An 11,316-nucleotide genomic window follows, 5' to 3' on the forward strand; every position below is an offset into this window, starting at 1 on the left:
CACCTGGGCTTGCACTGGGTCCGACCCTGGCCCCTGTGGCTCCGGGTCTATCTGGGCCCAACTCGGGGCCTCCCCCGGCTGATTGTCCCGGAGGTGGAGCGCACCAGGTGATCTCACCCTCCCTTCCCTTTTCTGCATTTTACTCCTGGACTGTGGAGGTCAGGCTTGGCATTGGTCCAGGATCTAGCCACACGCCTCAACTCACCCCCCAAAACAGGGGCAGTGTGCCCTTGTTCCTCCAAGGACACTCACTCCCCACGTGAGAGGTCAGCTCTGGCCACAGCCGGTGTCAGGACTGCAAAGGGCCCAGGCTAAGGCTTGGGGCTGCCTCCCACCCAGGCTTGGGGCAAGGTCTCCCCAGGAGAGGGCCATCTGGGGTCATACTATCCAGTCCTCCGCCTCTGTGCTCCCCACCATCCCACAGAGAAGGGAGGAAGGTAACCCAGACCTGGCCCTTCTGGGGACAAGTAGGCAAGCATTGTCTATAGAAGCTCAAAACGAAGAGGAGGCAACAGAATATGTGAGCATCTCAGAAATTTGGTGGTGGGGTGGGGGTGGGGGCTGTCCTTCCCTGGGGAGGTGCACTGAGTTGAGCTCTGACAAGGTCATAGGGCTGCCCAGGCAAGGGAGGGGAGCTGGGGCCAGGTCAGTGGGAGAGGGTAGAGCAGGGAGGGTATAACTGAATTTGACTTAGGCTCCTTCTCTGTGCACGTGAGACATCCTCCAAACGTTCTGGATGGAGGAAAAGCACAGCAAATTAATAGGGGGAAGGAAGGGGGATGGTGTGGAGGGTGTGGCAGGATTAGCAAGACTGGGGCATCAGGAGACACCAAGTAGACACTTGGGTGCTGTACAGTAGGAATGGGCAGACTACCAGGTCAGCTGGGAAGTCCAAGGGCTCATTAGAGTGACCACTGAGGGGGAAGCCAGGCACTCAAAAAGCTCCTGCTCCAAGAAGAGGCCCAGGGTCCAGGCCCTGCCCCCATCGGAGGGACTGTTAAGCCTTGGCTGGTGGTATGGCCCCAGTGCAGAGACCTCTGTCCCCATTTCCACAGCTGTCTTGGGTACACATTCCGCTGCCAGGTCCTTGGGAGGCTGGGGTGCCAGGAACAAAGCTGTCCTTCTGGGAATCCTGGCTAGGGCCGCACCTCCCCCAGCAGCATGAGCACCAAGGAGCAGCCCAATGAGAACACCCACTACTACCACAACCACCACAATGTCAGGTCCCCTCCCTTTAGGGTCCCAGGCCAGAACTATAAGCTCTCACCCTGAAGCCTGGGTCCACTGCTCCCAGGGCTCTCCCCAAGCCTGAGGTGTCCATGCCCCATCCTCCCTCCACCCTCCTCCCCCTATGGCCACATAACACTGTTCACTCCACCCAGAGATGTGGCTGGTCTTAGCCTTTTCTCCTCCTCCAGCAGCATCCTGGAAACACACAACCTGGTTCCAGCCTCTTCCACACCTAACCTGGCTTTCCTCCCAACCCTGGTCTCTGTTCCTGTGGGCAACCAGAGGGGCCTACCCTGTTTCCCCGAAAATAAAAGACATCCTCCGAAAATAAGACCTACTTACAGGAAAGATAAGACATCCCCTGAAAATAAGACCTAGCGCATCTTTAGGAGCATACCTTAAAATAAGACACTGCCTTATTTTCGGGGAAACGGTATTGTTTTGAGTCTCACTCTGTTGCCCAAGGTAAGAGTGCTGTCGCATCATAGCTCACAGCAACCTCAAAGTCCTGTGCTCAAGCAATCCTCTTATCTTAGCTGTGCTGGCCACAATGCCTGGCTAGTTTTTGTATTTTTAGTAGAGACAGGGTGTCGGTCTTGCTCAGGCTGGTCTTGAATTCCTGGCTCAAGGGAATCCTTCTGCCTCAGCCTCCTAGAGTGCTGGGATTACAGATGTGAGCCACCTTGCCGGACCTATTTGAGACAGGGTCTTATGCCATAGCCTGTAGCCCAGGTCGAGTACAGCGGCATCATCATAGCCCATTGCAAACTCAAAACATCTGGGCTTCCTGGGCTCAAGTGAATCTCCTACCTCAACCTTCTATAGTGCTAGGATTACAGACATAAGCCACCAAGCCTGGTCCAGAAGGGACTTTTTTTTGAGTCTCACTGTCCTTGGTAAAGTATCACGGCATCACAGCTCACAGCAACCTCAAACTCCTGGGCTCAAGTGATCCTCCTGAGTAGCAGGGACTACCCTACCACAACAGCCAGCTAGTTTTTTTCTACTTTCTAGTAGGGCTGGTCTCACACTGAGCTCAAGCAGTCCTCCCGCCTCGGCCTCCCAGAGTGCTGAGATTACAGTGGTAGGATTACAGGTCTGAGCCACTGGGTCCAGTCCCACAGGGGACTTTTAAAACCACAGTCCAGATGCCCCTCATTTTGGGACTCCAGGGCCCCTGCCCTTCACGTATTGGCTATCACTTGAGGTCGGCTGCCGTCCTGGCATCCCAGCTGTCTTCAGTGCTGTCATCATCGTACCATCTCCCCACAACTAAGGTAGGCCCCTAGTGTCCCCAGCTCCCATAGGGCCTGGTACACAGTAGGCCTGCCTCACACCACAGCCAGTTGATGGGTTGCTGAGCAAGGGGAGAAAGGGACAGAGCATCTATCTACTGGGGACCTGCACTGGTGAGCAGAGATAGAGGGCAGCAGGCCTGTGCCTTTTGTTCCACATTTCAGGCCACAGCCAACAGCCCAGGACTTAGCACATGGCCCACCAACCTGTCCATACCTGCCTCATAAATCAGGGCTGGCCTACAGACAGCAGGTGTGACTGCCCACATAACCCAGGGCATGAAGATGGAACTGACCCTTGCAAGGAAACCCAGAGACACCCCCAACCCAGGCTGAGGGCCTGCTTTCATCTGTAGAACCCAGCAGACGCCACCAACCCTGGAGATCACCAGACACTCCTACCCTGCAGCTATACCCTGTCCCGCAGGAGCAGAGGCCAGGCACTGAAGAAATGCTCCCAGTACACTTAAGAGATACATAAAAAGGAAGTTTTATTTGCAGGGGAATGGGAATTTAATCAAATAGGCCAAATCCCATATCATCATCTGATTCTTCAGACTCCTCTTTCTTCTCATCTTTCTTTTCCTCTGCTGTGGAAAAGCAGACAGTACAGTGAGTATTGCCCACAGTGCTTGAGTACCAGGCCCAGACTCCCAGTGGATACTCACAGCATTGACCTGGTCTTAGCCTCAAGCCCCTTCCCATTCATATGCCTCCACTCACCTGCAGCAGGGGCAGAACCAGCAGCAGGAACTGCAGCACCTGGGGCAGCAGAGACAGCCACAGCCCCACCAGCAGGTACACTGGCAAGCTTACCAATACCTACAGAAAGCACAGGAAAAGTGAGACAGAACAAGAGCCCAGGTCAAAAGGTTGCTCCATGGCGCTCTAAAGACCCGGAGAAACCAGACCACACGAAGCACAGCACAGTGAATGGAACATAAGGGGACCCCATGCTACAGAGCCCCTGCCTTCCAGAACTTAGGAAGACAGCCCCACCTACCACACCCAGAGACTCCTGGATGCGGCCAGACACTTACTTCTCTATAACCCTATCCTATCCAACCAAGGAAATTTTCCTATCTAGAATCAGGCCCCTTTGCCCCAAAGATAAATGAAGACAAACATGTTTGTAACTGGACAGGGAGCAGTCTGCTGCCAGCACCCAGATCTCTGGCCACAGTGATGAGCTCATGGACAGGACTGATTGCTGAGCTGGCCTTGCCAGGTCATGTGCACAGGGACAGGGAAGCTGTGCCAAATAGCTCAACTTCCAAACAAGTCCCAACAGCTCCAGCCTGATGTCAACAGAAAACCATGTACCCAACAAATGAGCTTGTGGCCATTCCTGGCACCCTTAATCCAATGCTTTCACAGAAAGCTCATAATGAGAATTGATGATAAACACTCAGATGGCTAGACACCAAGCTTCAGAGAAATCCTGAGGAAAGGGCCAAGGGACAGGAAACGCCAGGCCTAAGAACTGGAGCCACAGGCAGGTCCAGTGAGAGCACAGGGCACCCCCTGCTCCTGAGTGTCTAGAAGCACAATGACATGAGCCAACTGAATCCCTTGCTCACTCTTTGGGTGAAGCTTCTAGGATGCTCTAGTCCACAAGCGAAACCTGGCAAGCCATGGAGGCCAGCAGGGATTAGGATGGACCATGAAAATGAACACCCTCTCCCAATGAACTCACCTTGAGCAATAACATCTTCAATGTTTTTTCCATTTAGCTCACTGATGACCTGGAATAGACAACCACAACCAGCAGTTACCAGAGATAGACAAGTGCACCATGGCCTTCCCTACGTCTTCCCAAGTCACAATAGGGCTGGTGGAGTATTACATGCTCTGAAGCTCTCAGACCAAGAAGTAACCATTACAACATATGTGTCTTTGAGCTGATATGCTATAAGGTGAAACTAAACACTAGAATTCTAAACATAATACTAAAAACAAACAAACAAACAAAAAAAACACAACATTTTGTTGTTTAAATTGAATACTATGTGTCTTCTGATACAGGAGAATGGCTTGAGCCCATAAATTTGAGCTGCAGTGAGCTAGGCTGACACCACTGTACTCTAGCCTGAACGGAGAAAAGAAAAATGTCAAAAAAATTTCAAAAGGCCATTTTATAGAAGTTGAATTAAGTAAAGTGGCATTAAAACTGACTATAGGGCCAGGTGTGGTGGCTAACGCCTATAATCCCAGCACTCCGGGAGGCTGAGGCAGGAGGATAGCTTGAGCTCACCAATTTGAGACCAGCCTGAGCAAGATCAAGAACCCATCTCTACTAAAAACAGAAAAAAACTAAGTTAAGAGGATCTCTTGAGCCCGAGTTTGAGGTTGCTCTGACCTATGACCTGATAGTAGTCTACTGAGGAAAACGAAATCAGACTCTCAAAAAAAATACAAAATAAATAACACCAAAACTGACTTTTTTTTTTAAGGTTAAATTTATTCTAGCATTTTTTTTAGAGACCAGAGTCTCACTTTATCGCCTTCGGTACACTGCCACGGCGTCACAGCTCACAGCAACCTCTAACTCCAGGGCTTAGGCGATTCTCCTGCCTCAGCCTACTGAGTAGCTGGGACTACAGGCGCCCGCCACAACGCCCGGCTATTTTTTTGTTGCAGTTTGTCAGGGGCTGGGTTTGAACCCGCCACCCTCGGCACATGGGGCCGGCTCCCCTACTCACTGAGCCACAAGCGTCGCCTCACCCGGCCTTTTAATTGCTTCACGTTATACACCCGCCTGCATTAAACCTGCGGGCTCTGCCTCCCACCTGCTTGTTTGGAGCCCCCTGGACGGGCGCAGACCGCCCGCGGGCCCTCGGGGGCAGTTACCTTGTTGAGCCGGTCGTCGTCCGCCTCGATGCCTACGCTGTCCAGGATCTTCTTGATGTCCTTGGCGCTGGGGGAGGCGTTGCCCCCGAGAGCGGCCAGCAGGTAGGAAGCGACGTAGCGCATCCTGAGGCGGCGAGAGAGCGCGGCGGCGTTGACCTGCGTCCTCCCGCCTCCCGCCCGAGGGCCGCCGCGCCGCAGCAGCCGAGCCAAGAGGACCCCGCCCCAGGAAGGCCGCGCGCCCAACGGGCCGCCCCAACCCTAGGGCCTCTGCGTCCCGCACCCCGGCCCAGAATCGAGCTCCGACCGCCCCACTCACTTCTCGGCGGCAGAGAGGTCTCACGCGTGCGACCTCGGCGGCGTCCGGAAGGGAAAGGAAGTCTGCGACGCAGGGCGGGGGGTAAGCCGCTACCCAGAAGCCTCTGGGGCTCGCGAGCGACACCGCACGGGGGCGCCTCGTAGTGGCGCAACTGGTCACTCTGCCAAGCACGGCGAGATTGGAGGAGCATTGTCCCGTCCACACCAAGAGGTCGTCGGGTGAAGGCGAGTGCAGTTCCGAGACCGGCTTCTCGTGTAGCACGGGGCAAATATCTCCTGAAACCCGTATGGGAGGAAGCAAGCTTAATGGGACGGCATCACCCTTAAGCGCCTAGTGTCCCCAGCATGCCCCGCGGCCGCCACGCTCAGGACCCAGCCGCCCGCGAACTGCAAGTCCCACGGTGCACCGCTGCCGGAAGTGCGCGTGCGTCGTGGTCTGCGAGCGGCTGCACATGCGCCCGGAGGCGATTGCGGGCCGCTCAGTGAGGTGGGCAACCTCCTCAGGCTTGGAGGAAGAGTCCTTTGTCTGAGCAGCCTGGGAAACGTCTCTCAGGCCGTGACAATGAGCTGTAAGATGGGAAGGTCCTGCTAGATTCCAGGGCGAGCACAAGCAGAGGCGTCACCTACCAAGGCCCAAGGTGGCAGGAGACGGCTGTCAAGGCTACGCCAACCCACGTGGGGCTCAAAGAACACTGCAGACCCTCACTGAATCAAGCATTGGTGTGTGAACTCAAGTTATACAGTCACCCTCAGTGACCGCCTGTCATTACTCCCAGTTTGGAGGGGGGCAGTTGAACACAGGTGTTTTTGCTCAAGGTCCCACATCAGGGGTGAAAATGGGGAAACCAACCTGGCAAGGATGAGATTTTACTGCAATCACAAAGTGAACCCATTCAATGTGGCAGGTTGTGATTTTCCTTAATGGCAAAATAATACATCAGGGCATTTACCATTTTAACTACTTTTTTTTTTTTTTTTGTAGAGACAGAGTCTCACTGTACCGCCCTTGGTAGAGTGCCGTGGCGTCACACGACTCACAGCAACCTCTAACTCTTGGGCTTACGCGATTCTCTTGCCTCAGCCTCCCGAGCAATGCCCGGCTATTTTTTTGTTGTTGCAGTTTGGCCGGGGCTGGGTTTGAACCCGCAACCCTGGGCATATGGGGCCGGCACCCTACTCACTAAGCCACAGGCGCCGCCCCATTTTAACTACTTTTAAGTGTACTTGTTAGAGATGAGTGTTCACCTCTGTGCTGTTCAGCAGACCTGGTTGGGTTCACTCAGCAGAACCAGCAAGTTGAACTGAGTCAAAGGGAGAAGGAACTGGGGAAAGGGAAAATGAGGCAGGTGGGACTCCATTATAGCATAGACAGAAGTGTAATTTTTATTTAAAGGGAAGCAGAGATAAGCATAGGCTTTTTTGGCAGGTTGTTTTTTTAGCCAGGGGCAGATTTGAACACACCACCTGGCGCCCTACTCATTGATCCACAGGCACCGCCCAGCATAGGCTTTTTTAAGAGAGTGGAAAAGGGGCGGCGCCTGTGGCTCAGTGAGTAGGGCGCCGGTCCCATATGCCGGAGGTGGCGGGTTCAAACCCAGCCCCGGCCAAAAACCACAAAAAAAAAAAAAAAAAAAAGAGAGTGGAAAAGGATCCCCCTCACAAGTAAAAGGACGCCTCACAAAGGCAATACACCAATACAAGTACTTTCATCCCAATTCCTCATACATTTATAAGAATTCCCAGTGTACAGCTCCGCACCCATAGCACAGTGGTTATGGCACCAGCCCCGTATACCGAGATTAGCGGGTTTCAACCCAGCATGAGCAGCTAAAACTACCATGACAACTGTAACGAAAAATAGCCAGGCATTGTGGCAGGCACCTGTAGTCCTGGCTATTTAGGAGGCTGAGGCAAGAGAACCATTTAAGCCCAAGAGTTTGAGGTTGCTGGGAGCTGTGACACCACGGCACTCTACCAAGAGAGACATAGTAAGACTGTCTCAAAAATAAATAAATAAATAAAAAGAATGGTGCCTCAGTACCCGTATCACAGTGGTTATGGCACCAGCCACATACACTGAGGTTGGCAGATTTGAACCCAGCCTGGGCTAGCTAAAACAACCATGACAACTGCAACAAAAAATAGCTGGGCATTATGGCGGGGTTCACTTAAAGCCCAAAGAGTTTGAGGTTGCTGTGAAGTGTGATGCCACAGCACTCTACCAAGGGCAACATAGTGAGACTCTGTCTCAAAAAAAAACAAAAAAAGAGTACATTGAGCTCCATAGAGACAGCACCAGGGCAAGAGAGAGCCGGACGGGCACTGGGCGACTCTGTGCCTCACTGAGGAAAAATAACTAAACAAGGGCAAAGGAGATTCTAAGAAGCTGAGAGGCAAAATGTCATCATATGTATTCTTTGTGCAAACTTGTCAGGACGAGCACAAGAAGAAGCACCCAGATTCTTCAGTCAACTTCTCAGAGTTTTCTAAGTGCTCAAAGAGGTGGAAGACCATGTCTGCTAAAGAGAAAGGAAGATTTGAAGATATGGCAGAGGCGGACAAGGCCCGTTATGAAAGAGAAATGAAAACCTATATCCCTCCTAAAGGGGAAACAAAAAAGAAGTTCAAGGATCCCAATGCACCCAAGAGGCCTCCTTTGGCCTTTTTCTTGTTCTGTTCTGAGTATCGCCCAAAAATCAAAGGAGAACATCCTGGCCTGTCCATTGGTGATGTTGCAAAGAAGCTGGGGGAGATGTGGAATAACACTGCTGTGGATGACAAGCAGCCTTATGAAAAGAAGACTGCGAAGCTGAAGGAAAAATACGAAAAGGATATTGCTGCATACCAAGCTAAAGGAAAGCCTGATGCAGCGAAAAAGGGAGTCATCAAGGCTGAAAAAAGCAAGAAAAAGAAGGAAGAAGAAGATGAAGAGTATGAAGAGGAGGAGGAAGGTGAAGAAGATGATGAATAAATTGGTTCTAGCGAAGTTTTTTTTCCTTGTCTATAAAGCATTTAACCCCTCTGTACACAACTCACTCCTTTTAAAGAAAAAAATTGAAATGTAAGGCTGTGTAAGATTTGTTTTTAAACTGCACAGTGTCTTTTTTTGTATAGTTAACACACTACTGACTGTGATAGCCCTGTCTGGTGGTATTTTCAGTAGCCACTAACCTTGCCTGGTACAGGATGGGGGTTGTAAATTGTCATGGAAATTTAAAGCAGGTTCTTGTTGGTGCACAGCACAAATTAGTTATATATGGGGATGGTAGTTTTTTCCTCTTCAGTTGTCTCTGATGCAGCTTATACGAAATAATTGTTGTTCTGTTAACTGAATACCACTCTGTAATTGCAAAAAAAAAAGTTGCAGCTGTTTTGTTGACATTCTGAATGCTTTTAAGTAAATACAATTTTTCTTTTTTCTTTTTTTTTTTTTTTGTAGAGACAGTTTCACTTTATGGCCCTCGGTAGAGTGCCGTGGCCTCACACAGCTCACAGCAATCTCCAACTCCTAGGCTTAAGCAATTCTCTTGCCTCAGCCTCCCGAGCAGCTGGGACTACAGGCGCCCGCCACAACGCCCAGCTATTTTTTGGTTGCAGTTTGGCCAGGGCCGGGCTTGAACCCGCCACCCTCGGTATATGGGGCCGGTGCCCTACTGACTGAGCCACAGGCGCCACCCCAATTTTTCTATTAAAAAAAGAATGGAAAAGCAAATATCCAATGTACTCAATACTAATATGAAGGCAGTAGACAATCTAATTCATGTTCACATAGGAGAAAAAACTCATTTCAATTCAAACTTGGGGGGGGGAAGGCATGGGGATAAGGAACGGGGGAGGGGACTTTCGGGGTGCTCCCACTGAATGGGCACAATGTAGGGGTGTATGACGCACCTTTTGGGTGCAGTACATAACTACAAGAGGAACTCTACCTAACAAATCAAATACTGTGATTTGGTTGGTTGTACCCTCTTGTTAACCTGAAATAATAATAGAAAAAAAAGCTCTTAGGCCTTTAGGCATGCTGTCCTGGTTTTACTAATTGTGGATTATCTCAGTTGTCACATAAATCCAATTTCCTTTACTTTGTATCAATAATTATTACAGGCCAGGTGTGGTGCCTCAGGCCTGTAATCCTAGCACTCTGAGAGGCTGAGGCGGGTGGATTGCTTAAGCTCACAAGTTCAAGACCAGCCTGAGCAAAAATCAATCCCATCTCTACTAAAAATGGAAAAAAAAAAACAAAACTGAGGGCTCTGCACCCATAGCTCGTGGTTAGGACAACAGCCACATACACTGGGGCTGGTGGGTTTGAACCCTGCCCAGACCACCTAAACAATGACAACTACAGCAACAACAAAAAATAGGTGGGTGTTGTGGCAGGTGCCTGTAGTCCTAGCTACTTGGGAGACTAAGGCAAGAGAATCACTTCAGCCCAAGAGTTTGAGGTTGCTGTGAGCTGTGATGCCACAGCCTCTACCGAGGGTCACATAATGAGACTGTCTCAAAAACAAAACAAAACTGAGGCAAGAGGATCGTTTAAGCCCAAGAGTTTGATTGAGGTTGCTGTGAGCTGTGGCACCACAGTACTCTGCTGAGGGTGACAAAGTGAGACTGTCTCAAAAAAAAAAAAAAAAAATTCCCCATTCCCCCTCCCCCAGCCCCTGGTAACCACTATTCTACTTCCAGCTTCCATGATTTTTAACTACTTAGTCTATGGACCTGAGTGAAATCCTATAGTATTTGTTATTTTGTGCCTGGGTTGTTTCTCTTAGCACAATGTTTTCAATTTTTTTTCCTTTTTTTTTTTTTTTTTTGAGACAGAGTCTTACTCTGTCCCTATGGACAGAGTGCCATGGCGAGACAGCTCACAACCTCAAACTCTTGGGCTCAAGTGATCCTCTTGCCTCAGCCTCCCAAGTAGCTGGGACTATAGGTGCCTGCCACAATGCCTGGCTATTTTTAATTTTTTTTTTTTTTTATAGAGACAGAGTTTTACTTTATGGCCCTCGGTAGAGTGCCATGGCATCACACAGCTCACAGCAACCTCCAACTCCTGGGCTTAAGCGATTCTCTTGCCTCAGCCTCCCGAGCAGCTGGGACTACAGGCGCCCGCCACAACATCCGGCTATTTTTGTTGTTGTTGTTGCAGTTCGGCCGGGGCCGGGTTTGAACCCGCCACCCTCGGTATATGGGGCCGGCGCCTTACTGACTGAGCCACAGGTGCCACCCTATGCCTGGCTATTTTTTACAGGTGGGATCTCGCTCTTGCTCAAGCTGGTCTCAAACCTGTGAGCTCAGGCAATCCACCACCTTGGCCTCCCAGAGTGCTGGGATTAGAGGTAAGAGCCACTGCACCCAGCCTTTCTTTTCAATTTTTAAAGCTCATCCATTTTGTAGCACGTCAGGATTTCTTTTCTATTTCTCTTTTTTGTTTTTGAGACAGAGTCTCAAAGTATCACTCTGTCACTCTAGGTTGAGTGCCATAGTATCATCATCATAGCTCACAGCAACCTTAAACTTTTGGGCTCAAGTGCAGGATTTTTCTTTTGTTTTCTCTTCTTTCTCTGTCTCTTTTCTTACTTTTTTTTTTTCACAAGTCTGACTGTGCTGCCTAGGCTGGAGTGCA

General features: G+C 50.5%; 2 protein-coding genes and 1 non-coding gene across 4 annotated transcripts; 1 reads left to right on the plus strand and 2 right to left on the minus strand.

Moving 5' to 3' along the window:
- Positions 1–2,996: 2,996 nt before the first annotated feature.
- RPLP2 (ribosomal protein lateral stalk subunit P2) lies at positions 2,997–5,989 on the minus strand. Its single transcript, XM_053562727.1, has 5 exons — positions 5,692–5,989; positions 5,376–5,499; positions 4,222–4,270; positions 3,249–3,347; positions 2,997–3,115 (listed from the first exon to the last, which is right to left on the minus strand). The coding sequence occupies exons 2-5, from the start codon at positions 5,496–5,498 to the stop codon at positions 3,039–3,041; spliced, it is 348 nt and encodes a 115-aa protein (XP_053418702.1). The 5' UTR covers position 5,499; positions 5,692–5,989; the 3' UTR covers positions 2,997–3,038.
- Positions 4,058–4,189, minus strand: LOC128566225 (small nucleolar RNA SNORA52). The gene has a single exon (XR_008374510.1). It is a non-coding gene; the product is annotated as a small nucleolar RNA SNORA52 (small nucleolar RNA).
- Positions 5,990–6,185: 196 nt separating the features above from the next.
- LOC128565919 (high mobility group protein B1-like) lies at positions 6,186–9,107 on the plus strand. Of its 2 annotated transcripts, XM_053562729.1 has the most exons (2): positions 6,186–6,410; positions 8,125–9,107. In XM_053562729.1, the coding sequence occupies exon 2, from the start codon at positions 8,203–8,205 to the stop codon at positions 8,659–8,661; it is 459 nt and encodes a 152-aa protein (XP_053418704.1). In that variant the 5' UTR covers positions 6,186–6,410; positions 8,125–8,202; the 3' UTR covers positions 8,662–9,107. The 2 variants fall into 2 exon arrangements, with proteins under 2 accessions (XP_053418704.1, XP_053418703.1); XM_053562728.1 differs by lacking the exon at positions 6,186–6,410 and having other exon boundaries at positions 7,333–9,107.
- Positions 9,108–11,316: the final 2,209 nt, after the last annotated feature.

Source organism: Nycticebus coucang, chromosome 14 (assembly GCF_027406575.1).
Source record: "Nycticebus coucang isolate mNycCou1 chromosome 14, mNycCou1.pri, whole genome shotgun sequence".
In the NCBI taxonomy this organism is placed as follows: Eukaryota; Metazoa; Chordata; class Mammalia; order Primates; family Lorisidae; genus Nycticebus; species Nycticebus coucang.

What these genes read in the sequence shown, in the direction of transcription:
- RPLP2 (XM_053562727.1), bottom strand. Translation starts at nt 5,498, where the DNA reads ATGCGCTACGTCGCTTCCTACCTGCTGGCCGCTCTCGGGGGCAACGCC. An exon ending in ACGACGACCGGCTCAACAAG is followed by an intron (nt 4,271 to 5,375) that starts GTAACTGCCCCC and finishes TGTCTATTCCAG; the next exon opens with GTCATCAGTGAGCTAAATGG. An exon ending in TGAAGATGTTATTGCTCAAG is followed by an intron (nt 3,348 to 4,221) that starts GTGAGTTCATTG and finishes TGCTTTCTGTAG; the next exon opens with GTATTGGTAAGCTTGCCAGT.
- LOC128565919 (XM_053562728.1), top strand. Translation starts at nt 8,089, where the DNA reads ATGTCATCATATGTATTCTTTGTGCAAACTTGTCAGGACGAGCACAAG.